Source organism: Lactuca sativa, chromosome 4 (genome assembly GCF_002870075.4).
Source record: "Lactuca sativa cultivar Salinas chromosome 4, Lsat_Salinas_v11, whole genome shotgun sequence".
NCBI classification, from domain to species: domain Eukaryota; kingdom Viridiplantae; phylum Streptophyta; class Magnoliopsida; order Asterales; family Asteraceae; genus Lactuca; species Lactuca sativa.
Genome location: NC_056626.2, coordinates 15,294,107 through 15,320,936, shown reverse-complemented (window position 1 = coordinate 15,320,936; position 26,830 = coordinate 15,294,107). Strand labels below are relative to the sequence as shown.

At 41.5% G+C, this 26,830-nt stretch overlaps 1 protein-coding gene across 1 annotated transcript; it reads right to left on the bottom strand.

Moving 5' to 3' along the window:
• Positions 1-11,437: 11,437 nt before the first annotated feature.
• Positions 11,438-15,139, bottom strand: LOC128133381 (uncharacterized). The gene is made up of 5 exons (XM_052770780.1): positions 14,898-15,139; positions 14,759-14,820; positions 14,457-14,520; positions 11,767-11,827; positions 11,438-11,587 (listed from the first exon to the last, which is right to left on the bottom strand). The coding sequence occupies exons 2-5, from the start codon at positions 14,799-14,801 to the stop codon at positions 11,438-11,440; spliced, it is 318 nt and encodes a 105-aa protein (XP_052626740.1). The 5' UTR covers positions 14,802-14,820; positions 14,898-15,139.
• Between the last annotated feature and the right edge of the window lie 11,691 nt (positions 15,140-26,830).

Here is a 26,830-nt window from a genome sequence, read left to right as displayed (position 1 = left end):
AAAAACGGGACTCGCGACTTGACTCACCGAGTCGTTCTTCCGACTCGCCGAGTCACATCCATGCAGCTACTCTAAACTCGATTCTGCTTGAATCCAGTGTCTAAAACTTATAGATCTGGGCTTCCTTAGTTCGATTAGCACGTAAAGATTCTATCTTTACGTGCCCATAAGCGACCAAGAAGATAATAAGGCTCAAAAAGCATAATAAAGGCTAGATCTAGGGTTCTTATGCAAAGCATCTTCAAAAAGGCAATAGATCCGGGCTCTACAACTCCTAAATGAACAGATCTAGGGATCTCTCGACCTATTAAGGCATCCATACAACTATAAAGTTTGGAAAATGCATCAAACTAGCCCTAGAAGAGTTCTAATGGAGGTCTAAAGCATAAAACAGAAGGAATCCGAGAAATACCTCAATGAACTCTGATTTTGCCCTTGGATCTTTGCTCTACACCTCTTCTCTTTGCTCCTTTCTTCTTCTTCTTCTTCTTCAAGCCTTCAAAATCCACAAAAAAACACTTAAAACAAACAAGGGATGGATTAGGTTTTTCTCACAGCTCTCTGAGGGTGAAGGAGGCGAGTTTGGGGCACATAACATTGCTTAAATAGTGAGCAACCCGGGGATTTAGGGTTTCTTCCTGGCAGGCAGACTCGCCGAGTCCCGAATATGGACTCGCCGAGTCGCCGACTAACACGTGCTCGAAAACTCGACCCTACTCGACGAGTCAGGCCATAGACTCGCCGAGTCCCTCAGTAAAACTTCTAAATAAATGCCACGGGATCAACATACCAGAGATGGGGCGTTACACTGGGACCCCGTCCCCTACAACGGACTGTAGTCCGAAGCTGACTGGGACCCCGTCCCCTACATCGGGCCGAAGTCCGAAGCTGATTGGGACCCCGTCCCCTACATCGGACCGAAGTCCGAAGCTGACTGGGACCCCGTCCCCTACATCGGACCGAAGTCCGAAGCTGACTAACTGAACACAGCATAGCATAACATATCAACTAGCATAAACACATAAATCCTGTCTGAGCCATGGAGGCGTCAAACATACTAACTACTGCATTAGACCGAAGTCCAGAAACTACGGCTAACTGAACGGGCCAGCATTGTGGCCTTAGACTCGTTCCTACTGGAAGGAAACTCACCTCGTGAACTGGCTGCTGTGTGTATGGCTCTGGAAGCTAACTGCTGCAACTCCGGTATCTCCCCGACTACAAGTCCATAAACACACTCAATCAGATGCTATTCACTACATTGGATAAAATGACTCTTTTACCCCTGGTCAAAATCAACTCTCCTGGTCAAAGTCAACCTACAGTTGACCTGACTCGCCGAGTTGGGCCGCCAACTCGCCGAGTCCCTAGTCTGACTTCTCAACTCTGGTCGTGGCTACTCGTCGAGTATGGCATCGACTCGACGAGTACCCTCTCGATTCAAGAACTCAGGCAATCTGCATCCGACTCGCCGAGTCATATGAACAACTCGACGAGTTGTTCTTGAGCTAAGAAGATTGCCTTGGACTCGCCGAGTTGTATGAACAACTCGTCGAGTCCCTCCATCACTGAGTCTGCCCTCCAACTTACTGAGTCCACTCTACTACTCACAGGTTCCCACTCGACATCACTCAAAAGGGGGAAAAATCGGGACTCGCGACATGACTCGCCGAGTCGTTCCTCCGACTCGCTGAGTCACATCCATGCAGCTACTCTAAACTCGATTCTGCTTGAATCCAGCGTCTAAAACCTATAGATCTGGGCTTCCTTAGTTCGATTAACACGTAAAGATTCTATCTTTACGTGTCCATAAGCATCCAAGAAGGTTATAAGGCTCAAAAAGCATGATAAAGGCTAGATCTAGGGTTCTCATGCAAAGCAACTTCAAAAAGGCAATAGATCCGGGCTCTACAACTCCTAAATGAACAGATCTAGGGATATCTCAACCTATTAAGGCATCCATACATCTATAAGGTTGGAAAAATACATCAAACTAGCCCTAGAAATGCTCTAATGGAGGTTTTAAGCATAAAACAGGAGGATTCCGAGAATTACCTCAATGAACTCTGATTTTGACCTTGGATCTTTGCTCTACACCTCTTCTCCTTGCTCCTTTCTTCTTCTTCTTCTTCAAGCCTTCAAGAATCCACACAAAACACTTAAATCAATCAAGGAATGGATTAGGGTTTCTCACAACTCTCTGAGTGTGAAGGAGGCGAGTTTGGGGCACATAACATTGCTTATATAGTGAGCAACCCGGGGAATTAGGGTTTCTTCCTGGCAGGCAGACTCCGCCGAGTCCCGAATATGGACTCGCCGAGTCGCCGACTAACACGTGCTCGAAAACTCGACCCTACTCGACGAGTCAGGCCATAGACTTGCCAAGTCCCTCTATAAAACTTCTAAATAAATGCCACGGGAACAACATACCAGAGATGGGGCGTTACATAGACCCTTGTTTTGATTATCTTTGAATTTTAATTGGTTTTCAAATAAGGATTCGACTGTCTTACTTGACGCAGTGTAATTTTTGAAACTAACATCTGTTTTTCCACACTTAATTTTCAAAGCATCAAGTTCTTTAGTTACAACATCAAGTTTTTTCTTAATGTGATCATAATTTTCACACTTGTTGCTGTAATCTTCTTGGAGTTTTCGGAAATCCTTGATTTTGGTTTCTAATTGAGCTTTTAACGGTTTCTGACCTTTCCTTAGAGTATATCCTTCATATTGAAGGTCCTCATTTTCCCTTTTTAGCAAATCAATTTGTTCGCGAAGAAATTTAATCGTAGCTTTACAAGATGGAGTACATGAAACTTCATTTACCGGAATTGATGTGGAACTCATTTTTTTTTTAAATTTTTTTTTATTTTTTAAATTTTTATTATTTTTTTATATATTTAATTGCCCTTTGACTTAAAAACCGAGAAAGTCAACCTTAAAAGTCAAATTTAAAAAGTCAAACCCAAAAGTCAAACTTAAAAGTCAAACCGAAAAGCCAAATTTGAAAAATTAAAAGTAAAACGAGAAAGTCAAAATTTAAAGTCAAAGGTCAACTTTTAAAAGTCAAAGTCAAAATTTTATATAAAAAGTCAAAATTAAAAGCTAAAATTTTTGGTTGAAAAAGGAATTTAAAATTAAAGGAAAATCAATTTTGGGCTGAAAATGACAAAAATGCGAAAGTTGGAAGCGGTAGGGAGTGGTTAAGTTTAAAATTTCGAAGTGAATTCACAAGGGCTTGGCTAGCCGAGATGGTTAGGCGCTTGGGCAATGACCTGGAGGTCCAGTTTTCGATCCCCTGCAACCTCAATTACGTTCCGATTTTTTCTTTAATAAAGGCGCTGCTGCGAGGACGCTACGATGCAAAGCTGCTGATGCGATGCGAGGCTGCGAAGCAAGGACGAGGACCGCACACCGACAGTGAGCCGCACACTCCGAGGCCGCACACCCGAGCCGCACTCCTTCAACCAGCCGCACACCTTCAATAGATTCGCGAAAAAAAACGACGTTTTTTGCTCCAAAACTCGATCAAAAACTCGTTTTTATGAAAAATGCAAAGAAGTAACCCCCCTTATTTTTGCGAGATCTATCCAAAAACGCTATTCTCTTTTCAAAATTAGATCAAATAAGCTCCAGATCTGACAAAATTGATTGATACAACCAAGCTCTGATACCAATTGTAAGTCCCCAAAATTGCTTGTGTATCAATCAGATCCAATTGATGGTGCGGAATACCAATCAATTGGATGATGTCAGATCAAATAGAAGAGAGAAGGCTAGAGAAGAGACAGAAACTAGAGAAGAAGTGTGTGTGAGAGAGAATCTATTGGAAAGAGCATAATTCATATCATCAATACATCATTAGATTCAAGTTATTCTTCTTCTCCTTCTCTTCTATTTGATCTGACATCATCCAATTGATTGGGATTCCGCACCATCAATTGGATCTGATTGATACACAAGCAATTTTGGGGACTTACATACTGGATGTACGCCCAACGTACGTCCAGAGTCTTTAAACCCTAATTTAAGGGTGAGCCACTATATATAGAACATCATGGCTTCGTCCCTAACTCCCATATCAGCCTCCCTAGCCTCAGAAGAAACCCTAGAACGTTCCAACCTTCATTTCTAGAGATCTTGGCCTTGGAAAGCTTATCTTGGTGGTTTAAGCTTGAAAGAGGAAAAGAGGGAGTTGTCAAAGAAGAAGTTGAGTGGCTGGAGCTTGTAGATATGGAAAGGCATCATCTTCTAGAGCCCTTTTGAGGTAAAAGTCTCTAGCTTGACAATCATATTGTGTAGATCTATGTGTTGTGAAGTTTTGACACCATTCTTTTCCCAAAAACCTCATCTTGATGCATGAGTCGAGTTGGTTGAGATTAGCCGTCCTTTCAGACCTTAGGAGAGGTCTTGAGTAAGAAAAATGAGGTCCCAAGGGATTTGGTTGTCTCATATGTGATATAAGTAGGTCTTAATGGATTAAGACCTTGGATTAAGAGCTTTTTGGACGTCCTAGGTGATAAAGTTTGAGACTTTATAGATCCTAGACATATTTGGCCTATGGATCTGAAGTTTGGGCTTAAGAGCTTGAGCCATTAAGAACTTATGTGGATTTGTTGATTAGCGAGGTTACGCCCCGCGTACTCACCATTCTGCCTGTACGCTTAGCGTACGTTGAAGTACGCCCCGCGTAATCTGTCTGTTTGGATCATGATTTTTGGGCCTTATTTGATTGGGCTGTCTATGGACTAATAAGCTTGGGCCTTGGCTGAATATTATGGATGGAGTATTTTGGGCCCAATAATTATTATGGACCTTGGATCTAGGCCCGTTTGTAGAGGTGGGCCCAATTTAGTAAATTGGGCCAATATCGGGCTTTGTATGAGAATTTGACTTTGGGCCTTGGCCCAATAAGAGGATGATGGACTTGAAGAGTGTTGTGGGCCTTAGTCTTGGACCAGTTTGGGCCAAGGTTGCAAAAATCGCTCGACGTTAGCTAGTCGGTGATCTGGGGTCAAAGGATTAATCGGCTAGGCAGAGATTAATCGGGTATCATTAATTGCTAATTTGTTGAATTTTAGAAAAAAAATATGACTAATATCATATCAAAGTTTGTAAATACCACTAATATGATAACAAAATAGGTTCATATGATTAATACAACACTAATCATGCCTCAAATAGTTTTCATTAAGATAAAATTTCTTCAAAATGTTAAAAATTCATCGTTTTATAATGTTTCACTCATTATGTATGCAGGAAATAATCGTTAGTCACCCTCTAATCGGTCGAGTAGCGCCTAGGGATTAATCAGAGATTAATCGGGACCTAGTCAAGATTTTTACAACAGTGGTTTGGGCTAAGGGTAAAATGGTAAATTTACCCTTGGAATGATATTGTGCTTGGGCTAATGGTTACTTTGCTACTTTGGATAGTTCGGGATTCTTGGTGAGACGGTGGTTCGGGCATCTGCTTCTTCAGTTCAGAGTTTCGGCTGTTGCGAGGTGAGTTATCCTCACTATATCGACAGGGTCTACGGCACCAAGGTCGGCCCTTTATCGGATGGAAATCTGGGTAGTTGTTTGTTATGTTATTGCTTTGTTATGTCTGCATCCTGGTAGTTAGGATGGTATATGTTAGAAACCTGGTTAGGGTCGGTATCCTGGTTTAGGATGATGCTATTGATGGGTTTTAGCCATAAGAACTTTCCTATGTGCGCATGCAAAACCCTAATGCTTGGATCTAGGCTTTCTAATAAACATGCTTTGAATCCAAGACTTCTAATTTCTAATTAGGTTAAACAAGGACATTGAAACAGATCTAGAATCATACCTTTGAGTTCCTTGTTGATCTTGAGGTCTTGGAGCTTCTAGAGTCACAAATGTCACTCCTCTAATGGCTTACAAACACCAAAGCAAGGAGGATGATTTGGGAGAGAGGAGAGGGGAGGAATTCGACCAGAGTTCTCTTGCTTTTTCAGAAGTATCGAATTCCCTATGCCATGGGGTCTATTTATACTTGTAGATTCCTTAAGGATTACAGATAAGTCCCTATCAGATAATCTTCTCTTAAGGCTATCCAAATCCATTCCTAGATAACTCTAATGGACGATTTTAGCTATCCTAATCCTCTTAGAACTCGTCCATAGTATATCCAAATGGATTTACAGTTTAAAGCTTAACTATCAACCAATTGACAGTTTATACCCCTTTATTTAATTAATCTCTTTAAGTCACCAAATTAATTCTAATTAATTCTATGACTTATATTAATCAAATAACAAATATATTATTCATTATATTATTCCCATAATATATTAATAATATTTATTCTCTCTTAATAAATCATCCTATCAAGTTGCTATGGTGAAGGCAACCCAAAAGGACCATGCACAACCGGATATAGTTACAGCCTTAGACACTATTCCAACAGTCTCCCACTTGGATAAGTCTAGTAACTATACAAGTACAACTTGGTTTGCAATCGTAGCTCTCAAAGACGCTGTCAACTCTGATCTAATCAATCTTGTCCTTTAGATAAGGGAACGTACAGTCCTCTGTTAGATATCATGCTGACAATCCTATGGAATGGTTAGTCAATCATTTAGGTTTCTCGATCTCTGATTTATTTGACATAGAACTTAATCGAACACATCAATTCAGTTCTGACCGGGCCCGGCACATAAGTCAAATCAAATCATCGAGCGGCCGAGATATCGCTTTTACCTTCTTAGATAAAAGTTACAGATAAACTTCGACTTATATGCATTTACTTATTCATTTACCAACTATACACAACAATACGTTTTATAACACCAAGTTACTGATGCGTTTTCGTATTATCAATGTACAATCAATTAACAAATAATAAACCATATATCTAGGTTTTAAGACTATATGATATTATCGTCTTGCGATCACCTTTTATATCTTATTCCATAAGGTGATTCCAGCAAGCGCGGGTTTATTCCAATGCTCAAAACTAGTTCATAAGCACTCATGAACGTTGCAACAATCCTTTGCTATGTCTAACCTCATTTACACATTCTACACACCAATTCACGACAATCTTCTTTCATATCTACTTCCAACATATGAACGATTGTGGACCATTTGAATAATTCGATTATTCCTAATAACCTCAATTATTCTGGAAGTCAAAACATGCAAAGTGAAACAATAGCTTAAACAATTAACATAAGATAGTAACATTACTCATAAATAAAACTCCTTTATTTAATCATCAAATGTCAATTACATTTATCTATTACACGTTTCTAATACTATCTAATCTATGCTAATATCATCCTTCAGCCCAATACTCCTAGCATGCTGCAAGTGCTTAACCCTACTCAGTCCCTTCGTAAGCGGATCTGCTGGGTTATCTTCTGATGATATCCTCTTAACTACGAGTTGTCCTTCTTCTACACGATGTCTAATGAAGTGATACTTTCTGTCGATATGTCTTGATCTACCATGATCCCTCGGTTCCTTGGTTAAGGCAACCGCACCTTCGTTATCACAGAAAATCTCCATTGGCTCCTTTATGGCAGGTACGACTCCAAGATCACCGATGAAGTTCTTTAGCCATATTGCCTCCTTCGACGCTTCGCTCGCTGCAATGTACTCTGATTCGCACGTTGAATCAGCTACGGTTTCCTGCTTGGAACTTTTCCATGTCACTGCTCCTCCATTTAGGGTAAAGACCCAGCCCGACTGCGAACGGTAGTTGTCCCTGTCGGTTTGAAAACTGGCGTCACTATACCCTCGCACCTTCAAGTCATCACTTCCTCCGAGGACTAAGAACCATTCCTTCGTCCTCCGAAGGTACTTAAGGATATTCTTCACCGCTATCCAATGGGCTTTGCCAGGATTCCCTTGATATCTGCTAACCATGCTCAAAGCGAAGGCTACATTAGGGCGAGTACAAGTCATAGCGTACATAATTGAGCCAACTGCGGAAGCGTATGGTACTCGGCTCATTTCTGCTATCTCAGCTTCGGTACTCGGACTTTGAGTCTTACTCAATTTGGCATTACTTTGTATTGGTAGTTCTCCCTTCTTTGAGTTTTCCATACTAAAACGTTTTAGTACCTTCTCTAAGTAAGTATTCTGACTAAGTCCAATTAGTCTCTTACTTCTTTCTCTTATTATCCTTATTCCCAAAATGTAAGAGGCCTCTCCGAGGTCCTTCATAGCGAAACACTTCCCGAGCCAGGACTTTACCTCCTGCAGAGTCGGGATGTCGTTTCCTATGAGTAATATGTCATCGACATATAGAACGAGGAAGCTTACTATACTCCCACTGGCTTTGACATATACACAAGATTCGTCTTCGCTTCGTACAAATCCAAACTCTTTGACTTTCTCATCGAAACAAAGATTCCATCTGCGAGATGCTTGCTTAAGTCCATAAATGGACTTCTCAAGCTTACACACTCTATCCGGATGCTTCGGATCCACAAACCCCTCTGGCTGAGCCATGTAAACATCCTCAGCCAACTTTCCGTTAAGGAAAGCGGTCTTGACATCCATTTGCCAAATCTCATAATCATGAAATGCGGCAATTGCTAACATCACTCTAATAGATTTAATCTTCGCAACTGGTGAGAAGGTCTCATCATAGTCAACTCCGGGAGTTTGAGTAAAGCCCTTCGCGACCAATCGCGCTTTATATGTGTGTACGTTCCCATCCACGTCGGTCTTCTTCTTGAAGATCCATTTGCACCCAACGGTCTTACGTCCGGGCACGTAATCAACCAAATTCCAAACTTGGTTATCATACATGGATTGGATCTCGCTATCCATTGCCTCTTTCCACCTTACAGACTCCGGGCCTGCCATGGCTTCCTTGTAGCTATTAGGTTCATCAAGATTTACTAGTGTACCATCACTAATATACGTGTCCCCTTCGGTAGTAATATGAAAGCCATAGAACTGGGGATGAACTCTAACTCTATCGGAACGTCTAAGAGGTAAGGATTCGTCAATTGGTTCAACCGGAGTTTCCTCCTCGGGTTGAGTGCCAGCGGTAGAGGTTCCTTCATCCATCGACTCTTGAATCTCTTCAAGTTCGATTTGCCTCCCACTGTCTCCTTGGCTTATGAGTTCTCGCTCTCGGAAAACTCCTCTCCTCGCAACGAAGACAACATTGTCCTTCGGTCTATAGAAGAGATATCCGAAGGATGTCTGCGGGTAGCCGATGAAAATACATCGCTCACTTCGAGGTTCAAGCTTGTCGTGAGTATCTCGTCTTACGAAAGCCTCGCAACCCCAAACCTGGATATGTGCCAACGAGGGAGCTTTCCCTGTCCACATCTCGTGAGGTGTTTTGGCAACCTTCTTAGTAGGGACTCGGTTAAGGATATGGGCGGCAGTCTCTAAGGCATACCCCCAAAAAGAGATTGGTAGTGAAGCACGACTCATCATAGAGCGAACCATATCCAATAAGGTTCGATTACGCCTTTCTGCCACACCATTCAACTGCGGTGTCCTAGGAGGCGTCAATTGCGAAACTATTCCACACTCCTTGAGATAATCGTGGAATTCAAGACTTAGGTACTCTCCTCCTCGATCGGATCGAAGCATCTTGATTTTCCTGCCCAATTGATTCTCCACTTCATTCTTGAACTCTTTGAACTTTTCAAAGGTGTCTGACTTTTGCTTCATTAAGTAGATATACCCATATCTACTATAGTCATCGGTAAAAGTCACATAGAAGCGGTTCCCATCCTTCGTGGTTGATCTAAACGGTCCACATACATCGGTATGTATTAGGTCCAATAGACCCTCGCCCCTTTCACAAGTACTTGTGAAGGGCGACTTAGTCATCTTTCCAAGCAAACAAGACTCGCATGTGTCATCTTCCCTAAGGTCGAATGACTCCAACACTCCATCCTTTTGGAGTTGGGCTATGCGTTTCTTGTTGACATGTCCAAGACGACAATGCCACAAGGAAGCTTTATCCATACTAGTGGAAGAATCACTACAAGAAAAAAGGCCTTTTACGACGCTCATTGCGCGTCGTAAATGGCTCAGACGACGCGCAAATGCGTGTCAAGGAAGGCCATGTCATAAAGATAGACGACGCGCATTTGCGCGTCGTCTAGAGACGACGCGCATTTACGACGCGCATTTACGACACGCATTTACGACGCGCGGTTACGACACGCAATGCGTATCAAGGAAGGCCCTGTCATAAAGGAAGACGACACGCATTCGCGTGTCGTAACCTTACGACGCGCGTGTTAATGACACGCAATGCGTATCAAGAAAGCCCCTGTCAAGAAAGGCCATGTCATAAATGAAGATGACACACATTTTTGCGTATCGTAATTTTAAATTAAAAAAAAAATTTATTTATGGATTTACTTATTTTCATATTAAATTTGCATTTTATGTCACATAATGGAAAATAAATACCATATACAAATAATACAATGCATTGCACAAAAGTTAATGTTATACAAATAATCATTCGAATAGTAGACGAATGTAATACTACAAATAATCATTCCAATAGTAGACAAATGTAAGATTTCAACATTTTTTATATAATTAACTAAATTATTAGCCAAATTTCCTAAAATACCAACATACTTTTCTATGAAGAGCATTAACACTATTCTTTTCCATCAAAAACTTCAAAACCTGCATAATTAATTTAATGTTTAATCAGCTACAGGTCAATAAGGTAGGTTTAAGCAAAAGAGGTTCATAGTAGTAAGATTTTACTTACCACTGTTGTTAATGACATTGAAAGAAGCAGCCCAACAAACACCCCCTCAGAAGGATTATTACTAAATGAAACCACAAACAAAGTTAAAAAGTCAAGTATTTTGTGACAACCCCGGAACCAGGGGCAAGGCTGTTTTTACCCATGGTATGACCTAATACATGATAATAAAGACTTGTTTAACAAAAAGAAAAATGATTTCTCACGTGACATCACTATTAAGAATTGATGAAAGAGGGTACTCCACACTGTATTGCCAACAAGCTTGACACCAACACCTAAAAGCTGGAAAAAACAATAACAGAAATAAAAATAAATGTAAGATTTGAGATAACAGATGCATAATTCACATGTCTACTTTTACCAATTTATTTTATGCAACATATATGCAGCTGACATGAATGAATTATACAACAAGTTAGGAGTAAAATAATGGATGGTTGCATATTTAGTATGATAAATAAAGATATTTGTGGCATAAGGGTGCATAAATAATAAAAAGCAAAAAGGAAGAGGAAAGCTGACTTACATAATCAGCAAATTTCTGAATTGGTGCTTTTAACATAATACATAAGAGTGGTCCCGAAGGGATAGCTGGCAGCAAAAAATCTCAGGCAAAAAAAATTCCAGGAGAAAACAGTTAGTACCTCAAAAGCAAAGGTTTTATAGGGTTAGGCATGCACCAGCAAGATAGGGACTAAGATTATAAGTGATGTGAATGAGACATAGTAATTAAAGGAATTTTTGTTACCATTGTTCCATGCATAGTGGTTGGGGTAGAGTGTTTTTCCATCACTGTTAACACGGAAGGGTCCAAGTTCTTCCATGGCTCCATATCCAAACAACAAGCATCCTAGCCCAGTAGAATACCTTCATTAATAGTGGTTCGATCTTACTCTAAATTTTGGTGCATTTGGATGATGATCTTTAGAATCTCCATTATGATTCATGAATATTCTAATTAATTTGGTATTGTAGAATGTAGATTGGTATCTGCATTATTAAAGTTCATAGGACTTACTACTGACTCACTTTTCTTTTTTTAATCATTAGCCTTATGCAGCTCTCAAAGCTAGAGAATATCTTGATAAGCCTGCAATACATGAGACAATGGTGAAGGTATGTAGATTATATCTTATATTTCCTACACAAATATAGACAACTGTATGCTGATGTCATTATGCAGGTTAGTGCTTATCTGCTTGGAGAATACAACCATCTTTTGGCCAGACGACCTGGGTGTAGCCCAAAGGACATTTTTGTCATTATACATGAGAAGCTTCTTACTGTATCGTGAGTATTTCTATTTCTATACATCTATGTTTTCTTTTGTGATCATCATCTATTTTTTTTTGTTTCTACAGGACTCCAACAATATCCATTCTTCTCTCAACATACGCAAAGATTTTGATGCACTCTCAACCACCAGATCCCGAATTACAAAACCAGATCTGGGCAATATTCAGCAAGTGAGTTTATAATAAATACTGAGATACAACAAAGAGCTGTACAGCTAATCATTTTCAATAGCACACTTGCAAAAATTTTAAACTTTTAAAACCCATCTTAGAAGGACTAAAGGTTAGAAAGGAGAAGTAATGAAGCTATGAGTTGAGAAAAAAGTAATCACAGCAAGGTCTCCAAAACAGACCTGCTGTTCAAAACGGATTTACTCCAAAATCTAAAACAGAAACATAGCTTTAAGTAAATTTTATAGAAAACTATGATTGTTTAGGATTCCAGAACTATAAAGAACTCCTTCTAACTCCAAAGGATGAATTAAATATGAATTTTACAAAAAGGTGTATCACTTCTATCTCCAACAAGACAGTCAAGTGAGGTTGGCCAATTCTACCCAACTTGTGAGTAGAATTCGTCCAAACCAAAATTCAGAGAAGTAAAGGACATACAAATGAAAGTCTCAGAGTTGGAATTGAATGAAAAGCATTTCCCAAGCTCCGGATATAAAATTCACATTGTGGACAATCACAACACTAGTAAAAGCTGGTGACTGCCCACTGATCTGGAGTCTGGATCAATTCTAACCAATTTATAATTGGAAATAACACCCCATCTGCTCCAGATCTTAAATTCATAATATCAGGAACATATAGAAACTTGGAATCACTCTGGATCCTTTTCCAAGCCTTATAAATGATGAAAACAAAATGACATATCAGAACAGACCCGGATCAGACCTAACAGCAAACATTCCATTCTTGCACATAGATAACGTCCTTACTAGTGAAGTTGGGCTGCTTAAGAAAGTTAGCCAACTCAATTTTTGAACTTTGGGAACTGGTTTGGGGTCCGTTTGAGTTCTATAGCTCAAGGTATGATTTTTACAATATGACTATAGATCTGATGGAAAACAGAATCATAGCCACCCGTTTTGGATTTTTCTTATAGATTGCTTTTTAATGTTAATCAAAATACAACTGTTTCAAGGAACTCAAAACCTCATCAAAAACATATTGGTCAATGGGTTCACTTTCAGATATAAGTATGGCTGATTTAATAAAAATCCCAGAGCACAACAACAACAATCAAATTCAAAACAATGAGGATCATAGACTTTGTGCTGAAGCATCAAGAAATGAAATTGAAGTTTTGAAAAGTAATGTTTCAAGGTTGGGAACGCAAGTGGAAATGTCAGATTTGGAGTTGGAGTCTCTTCGTAAGCAAATACTTAAAGAGAATAAACGAGGACAAGATATGTTGAAGAAAGTAACTGAACTTCAGGAGGAGAAAGAAGCACTTGAAGAGGAAAGGAAAAAAGATATTGCTACAATGAAGGAGTTTTATGGTGAACTAGACATATGTATGAGTAGAAAGAAATAGACATCAGTTACTTCATTGTTGTATGTAATGAAAAAGAAAACAAAGGGCATAAATGTAAATTAACTTAGGAGCAGTAAGAAGCTTTAAGTTTAAGATAAGGTTAAGCTTTAAGGTTAAGCTTGCATAAAGAGACACTAACGTGCTTCTTTTTTACTTAATAGAGTTAATGGGTAAAACACTTAATCTACACAACTTTATGGGGCTGTTTCTTTTTCATGTTTGTACCGTTAACATTAGGTTACTCCTCTTCAATTCAGTTGGTTTCTTATAGGCAAAAAGAATGGTATTAATTTGTTTGTTTAGTTTTAATAGCAGAAAGTGAAAGATGGAAGAGTTTGGGAGGTTGAAAAGGGATTATTTGATAAAGATTCCCCTGAACAAAATTCATGGCAGGCATTTCCTGAGGAGAATCCCACAAAAAAAACTCCAAATCTATTAGAATAAGATTATAAGAAACAATGGGCACCAGAACAAGCAAGCAGCTGAAGGCCGCACCACCAGATGGGGTTTTGGAGAAGAAAGCTTCACAACGGTTCCTGCCTCTGCTAGTTCTCACTCTCAGGTAAACACAACACCTAATATCCCTATCATCACCACTAATTCCGGGCGTTCTAGTTATGGGGAGGAGTTCAAAAACAAAGAAAGTAATTCAGCTTCACGACCTGCTGGATGGGCTGGTTTCTAGTATTATTATTATATAAAATCATGTGTTAAAAAGATACTTGTCTCATGATCATGTGTTAAAAAATTCAGTTTTTTTTAGAAGAATGTTTGCCATAATGGAACCAAAACCTCTGGGAAAAAGCAGTCTTTTTAAGCTTTATGAACAATAACAGAGCTGATTTGGAAAAGGGGGACAATGAAAAAAAAGACAAACTTACCCATGAACTGACTTTTTGTTAGGCTTTGAAAGTTCTGAACAAATTGACCCAAGCACTTTAATGTCTGATAGAGGAATAGAAAGTGAAAAGTGAGTGTACAATCACATAAATGGAAAGTTTGACTTATAAGTTAAAATTTATAAAATAGAGTTGACCTGTGGTGAGGAAACATTAGCATTAATTTTTTATCATTTTTTATCTTAGTAAGCTTATTTACACTTTAATGAATAGATTGAAAATGAATTTGTTACTTTCTTTCATAATGATCAAAAACTACCTCAATAGATATGGAATTAAATTACCTTGCAATAGAGGAAGCTGACATATGCCTTCTTTCATATTCATTAGCTAGGCAGGTAAAAAACTGCAAAAGAGTAAATTTCTAGTGAGGGCCATAAATTCACAGTCATATGTACGTCAGGTGATGTTATAAGGTCTGACTTAGGTGAGATGGCTCTTTCAAGCATTTCGTCAAACAGTTGGAGTGCATAGCTCCTCCCCTTTCTTTTTTGATCTATTTATTGGAATTATCACCACTTTGAGAGCATACAACTCCATTCTTCTTTTCAAAACATATAATTCAGCAAATAAGTTAACATATAAGGGTAGGAATACGAACTTAAGACTAAAACTGAAAACAAAATGACAAACCCCATCTCTCTTTGTAATCTTGAATTGGCTCAATAGCTAGAAAAAAAAAGAATTAAAATTGATCAAAAACTACCTCAATAGCTTATTTACATCACATATAAGAGACTATATAACGTTAGTTTAAATAGTTGGTTCTTGATTTTAAGAAGTTATTTTTGTAACCTAGTTGTATATATTAATAATTGGATACCTGTTACATGTGGTTGATAGATAGCTTCCCAAACAGCAGCTAGTTCTAAGCCAATATCTATAAGCTGAAACGTGAAATAAAGTTGTTTACAGAGATGAGAAGTAGATACAGGAAAAAATCAGAGGCATAAAGTAGAAATTGACAATACTAGATGAAATCGCACATTTAGGGAAAAATCATAATCCTTTTTCTTGATTGAGAAGATGAAGTCGAGATATGAATGAGAAATTGCGTGCCCCCTTATTTGTTGAATGACTGAAGAAATAGGGCAGGGTAGAAGCGTCCTTTTCATACCTTAGTGCAATCAAACCTTGGGCTTGTAAACCTGAGGAGTCTTAGTAAATGTATTAGGGTGGGGAAGAGGTGGAACGGTGAGCCTGAGGAGTTGATATCTAATCTTATGTACCAATGGTGATATATGTCATTCTTCTATGACGAGTATGAGAGATATTATTTGATAGGTGTGTAGTCGCCGATGTTCTAGCCTGAGGAGTCACAACACCATTACTATTTCAAATGTGTTATGTTTGATTAGGGTTTGCACATAGAAGGAAGTGAAAGTCGATCGGAGAGGAAGGGGTTTGCAGAGAGAAAGAAGGGAGAGAATGAAGTCGATTTTGGAGGGTAGAGAGCAGAGAGGAAGAGGAAGCGGGTGTTCAAAATTTTGGGGGATTTAGTTTCCCCCCTAACCTATCAAGGAGGCGCGTTTATTAAAATTATAAAGCGACATTTGTAGAGGACGCTCTTTTTATTATAGGTGCCCTCCGTGTTTTTAATATTTTTACACCAGACACTAATTTAAGGGCACTCAGTAATGCGCGACCTAAATCCTTAAAATTTTTGAAGAGATGACACTTTTTTAATGTCGCTCTCTAATGCGTAACATAAATCAAAGAGCGTCGTGTTTTGCGCGTCGTAAAAGGCCTTTTTTCTTGTAGTGAATCAATATTCAAAACATCATTTCCAAAGTCATCAACAATCATAACAGTTTCATATATTCCATTACATGGTATAGCTTCAAAGTAAAAGACACCATTTAGATAAGCCAAAATAGAACCATTCTCATTATTAAAAGAAAATCTAAATCCTTGTCTAAATAAACCATGAAATGAAATGATGTTTCTTGCCATTTCTGGCGAATAGCAACAATTGTTCAAATCTAAAACTAAACTATTCCTAAGCACTAAGGAATACACTCCAATCTTGGTTACAGGCGACGATCTTCTGTTCCCCATGATTAGATTGATCCTTCCTTGCTCCACATCCCTACTTCTTCTTAGTCCCTGCACATTAGAACAAATGTGATAACCACAACCGGTATCAAGAACCCAAGAAATAGCATGATTAGAATCGTTAGATTTGATTGTATATATACCTGCGAAAGATGGCTTGATCTTTCCTTCTTTGATTGCTTGCAGGTAATCCGGGCAGCTTCTCTTCCAATGTCCTATCTTGTGGCAGTGGTGACACTCTGCCTCCTTCGGGTTGGAGCAGGGCTTGGCGGGATCAACTTTGGTCCCACTAGAAGAGGCACCATCTCGGGCTTTCACCTTGCGATAGTTCTTCGATGAAGCTTTCCTCTTCTTTCCCTTCCCTTGTCCAATAGCCAAGACAGGAGCAGCGGGTGGATTGGGAGTAGGTGCAACAGACTTGTCTTTAAAGTTGCTCTCAGCAACCCTCAAGAGACCTTGGAGCTTGCTTAGGGTGACCTCTTCTTTGTTCATGTGGTAGGTCATCCTAAATTGATTGTACATCGGAGGCAAAGAGTGAAGCACCATGTCGATCGCCAAATCCTCACCGAAGTCAACATTTAACTTGCGAAGGCGGTCGACATACCTTTGCATCTTTTGCAAGTGCACGGTAAGAGATTCTCCATGACCCATCTTCGTGGAAATCATGTTAGTGAAAATCTCGTACCTCTCTTGTCTCGCGTTTTGGTGGTACCTTTCCAATAAGTCTTGGTGCATCTCGTACGGGTACATGTCCTCGTAGGACTTTTGGAATTCGGAGTTCATGGTGGCGATCATGATGCAATGTACCTTCGTTGCATCTCGCTCATGAGTTTCAAAGGCGGTGATTTCGGCTGGAGTAGCGATTTCGGTGTTGATTTTCTCGAGCTTCTCATCAAGGACATACTCTTTGTCCTCATAGCGAGCAATGGTGCGAATGTATCTTATCCATTCGCTAAAGTTCGTTCCATCGAAGGTGACCTTTTGGCAAAGGCTCATCAATGTGAAAGAACTAGCAGCAGCGTTGTTTGCGTTCGACATCTATAATTAGAAAAGGACAAAGATAGATTAGAATAAGAATCCCTAATTATCACCCAATAAGAAAATTAGGGCTAGGATCCAACAATAACATTTACATACTAGAAAAGGGATGCCGTAATCTAACATGCAAATAAATTGAAGGTAAGTGAATGACGATTCACTAATTCTCCATCACGAAACTTAAACTATTAGTCCTAAGTGTTTTTGAGAATTCCTAGGTTCGGATGAGATTCATTGAAGCTATTCAATGGCATGTTTAAATCTCGATATGCCCCTCTTGTTTGTGACTGGGATGCCGAGGATCACAAAGCGGGTGTGAATTACCATGCAAATTCACATGGCGCCTTCATTGTAACAATCACCTATTCGATGTGCCGGTAAACCACACACGCTCCATCGAACTATGATAAACAATGAATCACCCTTTGCCACCTTCGCTTAGAACCAATTAGTGTGCCGGTAAACCACACACGCTCCACTAACATCTTAGCAAGGTGTAAAGTGTAATTTCATGGGATTGCATCAATTCACTTTTCCTAAAGTAACTAGGATTGGGAAATTTAAAAATATGTGTAGTTACTTTGTATTTCTTATTATACTTTTAATGAGAGGATGAGGTTGCCCTATCCTACCCGTTCGGCTAACGACCCTCCACCAATCAAGCAAGCGGTGGGTGTGAGTGTACACCCATTAAGCGCCATTTTATAGGCCGCAACCTTATACCCACCTTATAGATCCGCTTCGTGAATGAGGCCTACTAACGGTAAGACTAGCATTTAGTTATACATATATATATTATTCTAGTAATATCATATTAGTATAGGGTTGTATTTTAAAACTTTTAAAATCTGGGGTTTGAAATTTAAGTTGTCTAAATTAAAACTTTTAATCACAAAAGTAAATTTCAAAACATGAGGGCAGGTTTTAAACATTTAAAACATGGAGGATCAAATAATAAATAATTCCAATTAACAATTAATATCCTAATTATCTATATTTGATTTATTCAAGATTTCTTTTTAAGATAATTACCAAAATAATCAAAATAATTAATTAATTATCATATAAGGAAATTAAATATTTAATTAGTTGATGATTACCTTTAATTAGATCAAGATAATAGTTATATTTATCAGAAAAACGAATTAATGTTGATCTAATTAGTTTATGGTAAGTTAAGATAAGATAAACACAAAGAAATCCCGAATCTGGCCATTCCTGACGCCTGGACTCGCCGAGTGCACAAATGGACTCGCCGAGTCAGGCCTACTCGCCGAGTCCACTTTGAGACTCGCCGAGTCCATGACTCAGAAACCAAAAATTCGAATTTTGCAGGTTTGTTTCAGTTAATCAAGCAACAATTTACAGAAAACCAAGCTAGGCTCTGATACCACTGATGGGTTTTAGCCATAAGAACTTTCCTATGTGCGCATGCAAAACCCTAATGCTTGGATCTAGGCTTTCTAATAAACATGCTTTGAATCCAAGACTTCTAATTTCTAATTAGGTTAAACAAGGACATTGAAACAGATCTAGAATCATACCTTTGAGTTCCTTGTTGATCTTGAGGTCTTGGAGCTTCTAGAGTCACAAATGTCACTCCTCTAATGGCTTACAAACACCAAAGCAAGGAGGATGATTTGGGAGAGAGGAGAGGGGAGGAATTCGACCAGAGTTCTCTTGCTTTTTCAGAAGTATCGAATTCCCTATGCCATGGGGTCTATTTATACTTGTAGATTCCTTAAGGATTACAGATAAGTCCCTATCAGATAATCTTCTCTTAAGGCTATCCAAATCCATTCCTAGATAACTCTAATGGACGATTTTAGCTATCCTAATCCTCTTAGAACTCGTCCATAGTATATCCAAATGGATTTACAGTTTAAAGCTTAACTATCAACCAATTGACAGTTTATACCCCTTTATTTAATTAATCTCTTTAAGTCACCAAATTAATTCTAATTAATTCTATGACTTATATTAATCAAATAACAAATATATTATTCATTATATTATTCCCATAATATATTAATAATATTTATTCTCTCTTAATAAATCATCCTATCAAGTTGCTATGGTGAAGGCAACCCAAAAGGACCATGCACAACCGGATATAGTTACAGCCTTAGACACTATTCCAACAGCTATGCTAGTGACCGGTTAGGTCGGAATCCTGGTAGGGATGTGCTACGTATGTGATCTGCTAGATTGGTTGATTTGTTGTGAATTGTTATATGATTATATGTTTATGTGTACATGGTTGTTTGACTGGGGTTGGGTTAAGGCGGGTCCTGCTTTGTGCTGTATGCGAACATACCCAGGGTGGACCGGTTATTCCGAAGGCCCAGCGAGCGGTCTGGATAGGCTGTAGGCCCCACGAGGGCGGACCAGACGTGCCGAGGCTCGGAGAGTGGACCAGGACGACTGAAGGCCCGGTGTGGGCGGACCCGTCATACTGTAGACTTAGAGAGTGGACCAGGTGGGTTGAAGGCCCAGTGCAGGCGGACCAACCACACTGCAAACTCGATGGATATGGCTAGACTCGGAGGGTGGACCAGGTGGACTGAAGGCCCGGTGCGGCGGACCAGTCACACAGTAGACCCGAAGTGCATGGCTGTTCTATGTTCTATTATGCTATGGCATGTTATGTGTATGGTATGCGGTTGGTATTTTGGGGGTATCTCACTAAGCTTTCGGGCTTACAGTTGTGGTTTAAAATGTTTCAGGTACTTCAGGAGACCGTGGCAAGGCAAAGGCGTGATCATACCGCTCCTCATGTTCTTGTTTTATGATATGGTTCTGGGGATACTCTGGTAATAAATGTATTGAAAACCTTTTTGTAATAACTTAATGAAATTGGGTTGTTTTTGAAAAGTTTAAATCGGCTTGAATTTTTAGAGCGTTACAAGTTGGTATCAGAGCCTTGGTTTGAGTGAATTGGAGGAACATTCGTGTGAATCCAGTCTCAAATCAAGGAGAGTTTTCAAAAGAGAATTTAAAAAGGGTTTTTAAAAATGAGTAATGGAGGACGCGGAGGTACGATCAACCGAAGCCAGTAAGTAACCCCAAAATACCATACAAGTCATTTGTTTATGAGATATGATAGAACAGCATGCTAGTACTAGGTTAGGGATCTTCAGGAGTTGCATGATAGAGTTGCTTGATTTTGATGCCTGCTAGCCTAGGGTTTCTTTCTGTGTGAGATTCCCAGTGTTCCTCTAGGAGTGAGGGTTGAGTGCTTGTTATGCCTGTTCTTCACTAGGGTATTGGACTTGATATAAATATGGGTAGGTGTGGAAGGTAGTATGGGCCCGTACTACTGAAAGCACAGGACCCATACGCATATCAAGGAAGTCACAATCCCTAGGGCTGGGTTGAGAGTCGGTTCTCAGGTTAATGAGAAGCGTCTGATGTTTTGCGGTAATTTCAGTATGGTGGTTATGAGGCATGCTGGGAGCGGATCCGGGTCAGGATCGGGAGCAGGAGGAGGCGGTCAGGGTGGGTCAGCACCACCTGAGGTTATCGGTCAGATGAGCACAGACGAGTTGGATGCTAGGATTCGTGAGATCCTGCATGATGAGGTTGCTGCTATGTTCCGGGCCGAATTGCCGGAACTGTTTGGGTCGATCAAGACCGCCACGGTTGAGTATTTTGATGAGCGCTATGCAGCTCTTATAGAGACGGCAGCCGCCGCGGCTACAGCGGCTGTAGCAGCGGCAGGGGGAGGAGCCGGTAGAGGTTTTCAGTATCGGGACTTTGATAATACGAAGCTCCCTACCTTTGATGGGGTTCAGGATCTGATTGTTGCTATGCGATGGTTGTCAGATGTGGAGGGATGTTTCTTCACATGTTCATGCCCTGCTGATCAGAGGGTGAGATGTGCTCTGAACCTGTTGAGGCTCGGGGCGAAGGATTGGTGGAGGTTGACTACGGGGTCATATTCGGATGCACAGAGGGCTGTGGTTTCGTGGGATCAGTTTCGGGAGATGTTCAGTACCCGTTATGTTCCACGGGTTGAGAGGTAAAGGTTGGCTTAGGAGTTCTTGGAACTGAAGCAGGATTCGGAGTCTGTGACGGAGATCACCAGGATGTTCACTAAGAGGGAGATGTTTTGCTCGGAGTTTGCTTCGGAGCAAGCTCAGATGTCCCGATATCTGAGTATGCTCAAGAGGGATATCAGGCAGTTTGTGTCTACGCAGAGGTGCGAGACCTTGCTGGTGTTGCAGGAGGCCGCTAGGTGGCGTGAGTTGGAGATTGAGTTGAAGTTGAGATAGCCGAGACAGGCCCCGGTGCAGTCGCAGCCAGCGCCGAAACGGTCCAAGACCGTTGATTCTAGGTTGGGAGATCAGGGCAGCCGCACTTGTGGGAAGTGCGGGAAAGGTCACACCGGATTTTGCAGGTCCGGTGGTGCGTGCCGCAAGTGCGGGAGAGAGGGGCATTATGCGAGGGATTGTCGTCAGTCAGCCCCGGTTCAGGATATGAGGATTTGTTATCAGTGTCATCAGGTTGTTCACATGAGGGCCAACTGTCCGCAGCTTGTTGCAGGACCGATGCAGGCTCCAGCACCGGCCACTTTGAGGATCACGGGTGGAGGTCAGGGTGGAGCAGAGCCCCCGAGGGATCAGGGACGTGCTTTTCAGCTTATAGCAGAGGAGGTCAGGGCAGAGCTGGATTCAGCTGCGGGTATGTTTCCTTCTTGATATCTTGTTATTTTATGGTTGTTATGGAGTATATTATCTGTTGGTTTTATTCGCATAATTTATGGTATTGCTTTCGTTCGAATTTTCAGGTTTATGGTATTATTGAGGAATCGGTTAGTATCCAAGGGATTGTTGGTCAGAATTTGATTGTATGGTCTTGTTGTTGAGTATAGCATTCGCGATGTGAGAAGTGATCAACTGGAAGTCAGACTCCTTTGAGATAGAGATGATTGTTCTAGGCCGGATGAGTCACCGGTATTTGGAGGTCAGTGTTCTAAGCGGGGGAGAGTTGGAAAATTCTTAGGAGGATCGACAAGTATTTGAGTTCGATTAGCTGTTTGGAAGTCGGCGGTGTTTCAGTCAGCCATGAGTGTGGGCTGGTATGAGTAAGAGGCAGACTATTGGGGGCAGGGAGCAGACCATGGGTTTAGGAAGGTTAGTGGTTGATGTGAGGCCTAGGTTAGGCCATGGAAGGATTCCGGGATCGGAACGAGAATTTAGAACCCCTAAGGGGCTAGAACAGTATGTACGGGAAGGATTCCCTGGAAGGATAGTTGGAATGACGTATGATAGTTTGAGCAGTCCGGGAAGACTGAAGGCCGGAAGGCATACCAGTCAGGCCGAAGGCTCGGGGAACGGTCCAGACAAGCTGAAGGCCCGTAGGGCGGTCCAGACATGCTGAAGGTTCTGAGAGTGGTCCAGATAGGCTGAAGGCCTGGTAAGGCGGTCCAGTCATGCTGAAGACTCTTTATGTGTTAGTGGATCAGTCTGAGAAGAATGAGTGAATTTGTCGCCAGGTTATGGTGATTGATATGATCTGGCCCCAACTATTGATCATGTTAGTGTAAAGCAGTGCATGGGCCCGAGAGTCCTTGCGAGCAGAATCAGAGTAGGCGAAGTTCGAGAATATCAGTTGCTCTACATGGATAGTGTAGAGGGGAGTTTAGCTCAGTGGTACGCGCAGGCGCATAAGAGTCGTTGAATGAATTTTTTTCCTGGAAAGGAAAAGGTATTTAGCTCCGGAAGGAGCGTGGGCCCTCCATTAGGGGACGAAGTGGAGAGAATGGATGACCGTCGTGCCTTAATCATTAGTAGGAGGTACTAGATTGTACCAGAGATACGGAAGCACCTGCGGGTTGGCTGCTCGGTGAAGAAGTGACAATTTTGAGTGATGCACAGATATATTTCAATCTCCTTGGGAAGGGAGGAACTTAGTGGCTCCATATTGGAGATTTGGAACAGAGAAAAGTGAGACAGCTGGTTAGCAAACTCGGGAGTAGATCGGACCGATGCTGAGGATGGTATAAAAGATTTCGGTTGGAGGCCAAGTGTAACAACGCAAATTTTCAATAAATTTTTCATTTAAAATAAAGTAATTTCATTCAACCAATTATATTTATTCCAAGTTTCATATCAAATACATTTGTAAAATCCCCAAGATCTCTAATAGCAGCAGTGTGTATGCATCACGCCGGCGCCTTCCCACGGTTCTCGCTAGTACCTGAAACACATACATAACAACTTGTAAGCATAAATGCTTAGTGAGTTCCCCAGTATACGACTTACACATATACGCCTTTCCAGGCCCTGACCTTCCGGTCCACAACACATTGCCTTCCGGCCCGTAACATAATCGCCTTCCGGCCCATAACATATTGCCTTCCGGCCCGTAACATATCGCCTTCCGGCCCATAACGTATTGCCTTCCGGCCCATAGACATATACAGCACATAATACATTTACTCTAACACATATAACACATATATTATATATCATACCTGACCTTTCTGTCACATAACATATTGCCTTCCGGCCCATAAACATACATAACATGCATAGCAACCACCTTTCTATTTATAGCATAAATAATACATATCATATCCGACCTTCCGGTCACACAGTCAAACCCTTCCGGGTGTAGTATAGTGAGAAGACTCACCTCGTGGTAAGGAAAACTATCAACTCTTGAAATCACTCGCACTCGATCCGCTGATCTGCAGACTCCCTATAATACCATATACCCTTATTAATACCCTTATCATTCAAGGCAACTGACCCTAAGAAATTACACGCAGGTCAACACTGGTCAACGGTCAACGGTCGACGGTCAACTTGACCGGACTCGTCGAGTGCAAAGGCGACTCGGCGAGTCTAGACGTCCTCCCCAACTTTCCCTGTTGTTCCCCTTTCTACTCGTCGAGTATCCCTCTTGACTCGACGAGATCCTCGTGGAAGAATCGCGGGGCCACCCCGACTCCACTCGCCGAGTCTGTTCATTGGACTCGGCGAGTCCATGCCATGCAGTCGATCAAACTGCTTCCTGAAATACGTATGGTCCCGAAATACACAATCATGGGACCTTCTGGACCTCTAAACATCCTATTACTGGGTTACAAACGTTTGGGTAACAATATAATAATCCATCTAATCACCAAATGGGTTTCATAAACCCTAAATTCGTGCACACATCAATATAGCAGAAATGATCCGAAATATTACCTGAATAACACCCTCTCTGTGTCCCCAAACCTCAGTACTCGATCCCCTTGATATTCCTTTGGCCAAAACTCTTCTTCTTCTTGCCTAACAAATTCTTCAAGGTCCCAATAGCCTTCACTCCTGCTCTAGATGTCCACAAACGCTTAGGGTTCTTCTCAATCGGCCAAAAGACGGACAATGACGGCATATGAGACGTTATATACGATCCAAAACCAAACGGATAGGGTTTCTGCTGAACAGCGTAGACTCGCCGAGTCCATATCTGGACTCGTCGAGTCCAGTCGCGAACCCGCGACCAAGTCTGTGGTCCTACTCGACGAGTCTGGCTCCAACTCGTCGAGTCCCTTCCTAAAATGCCCCAAAATATTATTAAAGCAATACCTGAAATTCCGGGCTGTTACAACTCTCCCCCACTAGAACTAGACTTCGCCCTCGAAGTCTCACTCTGCGAATAACTCCGGATGTTGCTCCCGCATCTCACGCTCCGGCTCCCAAGTCATCTCCGATCCTTTCCGGTGTTGCCACAGAACCAACACCAGAGGTACCTCCTTGTTCCGCAGAACCTTGATCTTCCGATCCCTGATAGCTACTGGTCTCTCGGCGTAATTCAGGCTCGCATCCACCTGAATATCCTCTAACGGAACCACTGCCGATTCATCGGCTATACACTTCCTCAACTGCGATACGTGGAAGGTATTGTGAATCTGTCCCAACTCTGCTGGCAACTCTAACCGATAAGCTACCCGACCTACCCTTGCAATCACACGGAATGGACCTATGAACCGGGGCCCCAACTTGCCCCTCTTTCTGAACCGAATCACTCCTTTCCAAGGAGAAACCTTCAGGAGAACGAAGTCGCCAACCTGGAATTCAAGCTCGGACCGGCGTCTGTCCGCATAACTCTTCTGTCGGCTCTGGGCGGTCAATAACCTTTGCCTAACCTGCTGAATCTGCTCGGTCGTCTGAAGTACGATCTCTGTACTGCCCATCACTCTCTGTCCCACCTCTCCCTAGCAAATGGGAGTCCGACACCTCCTACCATACAACAACTCAAAAGGTGGCATACCAATGCTCGAATGATGGCTGTTGTTGTAGGAAAACTCAGCCAAGGGTAAATGCGCATCCCAGCTACCCCCGAAGTCTAACACACACACTCTAAGCATGTCTTCCAATGTCTGAATCGTCCGCTCGCTCTGACCGTCTGTCTGGGGATGGTATGCGGTACTAAAATGCAGTTTAGTACCCAGCTCCTCATGGAATTTCTTCCAGAACCTGGAAGTGAAACGTACATCACGGTCTGAAACAATCGAGATTGGCACTCCATGCCGAGATACCACTTCTCTCACGTATAACTCCGCCAACTTCTCCGCTGATGAACTCTCGCTAATGGCAAGGAAGTGAGCACTCTTCGTCAATCTATCCACAATCACCCAAATTGCATCGACTCCCCTGGCAGTCCTCGACAATTTGGTGATGAAATCCATAGTGATCTGTTCCCACTTCCACTCAGGAATCTCCAAGGGCTGCAACTTACCATGCGGTCTCTGGTGCTCGGCCTTAACCCTACGGCAGGTCAAACACCTCTCAACGAACCAAGCAACGTCTCTCTTCATACAAGGCCACCAATATTCCTTCCTCAAATCCAAATACATCTTCGTAGCACCGGGATGGATCGAGAATTTCGATCTATGAGCCTCCTCCATCAAAGTAGCACGCGTACCGCCCACGAATGGTACCCAAATCCGACCCTGAAACGTCAAAAGTCCTCGTCCATCCTTAACGAACTCTGAAATTAACCCAACGACCCGCTCTTTCTTCTGCATCTCGGATCTCACAACCTCGGCCTGCGCCCCACGAATAGCATCCAATACCGGAGTCATCACCGTCAGTCTCAGACATACATCTCGCAATGGAGTGCTCTCCGCCCTACGGCTCAATGCATCGGCTACTACATTAGCCTTGCCTGGGTGGTATAGGATCTCACAGTCATAATCCTTAACCACGTCCAACCATCTCCTCTGACGCATATTTAGGTTGGGTTGATCCATCAAATACTTCAAACTC

Coding starts and splice junctions, on each gene's coding strand:
- LOC128133381 (XM_052770780.1), bottom strand. CDS start 14,801: ATGAATATGAAAGAAGGCATATGTCAGCTTCCTCTATTGCAAG. Junction 11,828..14,456: donor AACAAAAAGTCAGTTCATGG/GTAAGTTTGTCT, acceptor CATGTATTGCAG/GCTTATCAAGATATTCTCTA. Junction 11,588..11,766: donor TAATGATTAAAAAAAGAAAA/GTGAGTCAGTAG, acceptor CTACTGGGCTAG/GATGCTTGTTGTTTGGATAT.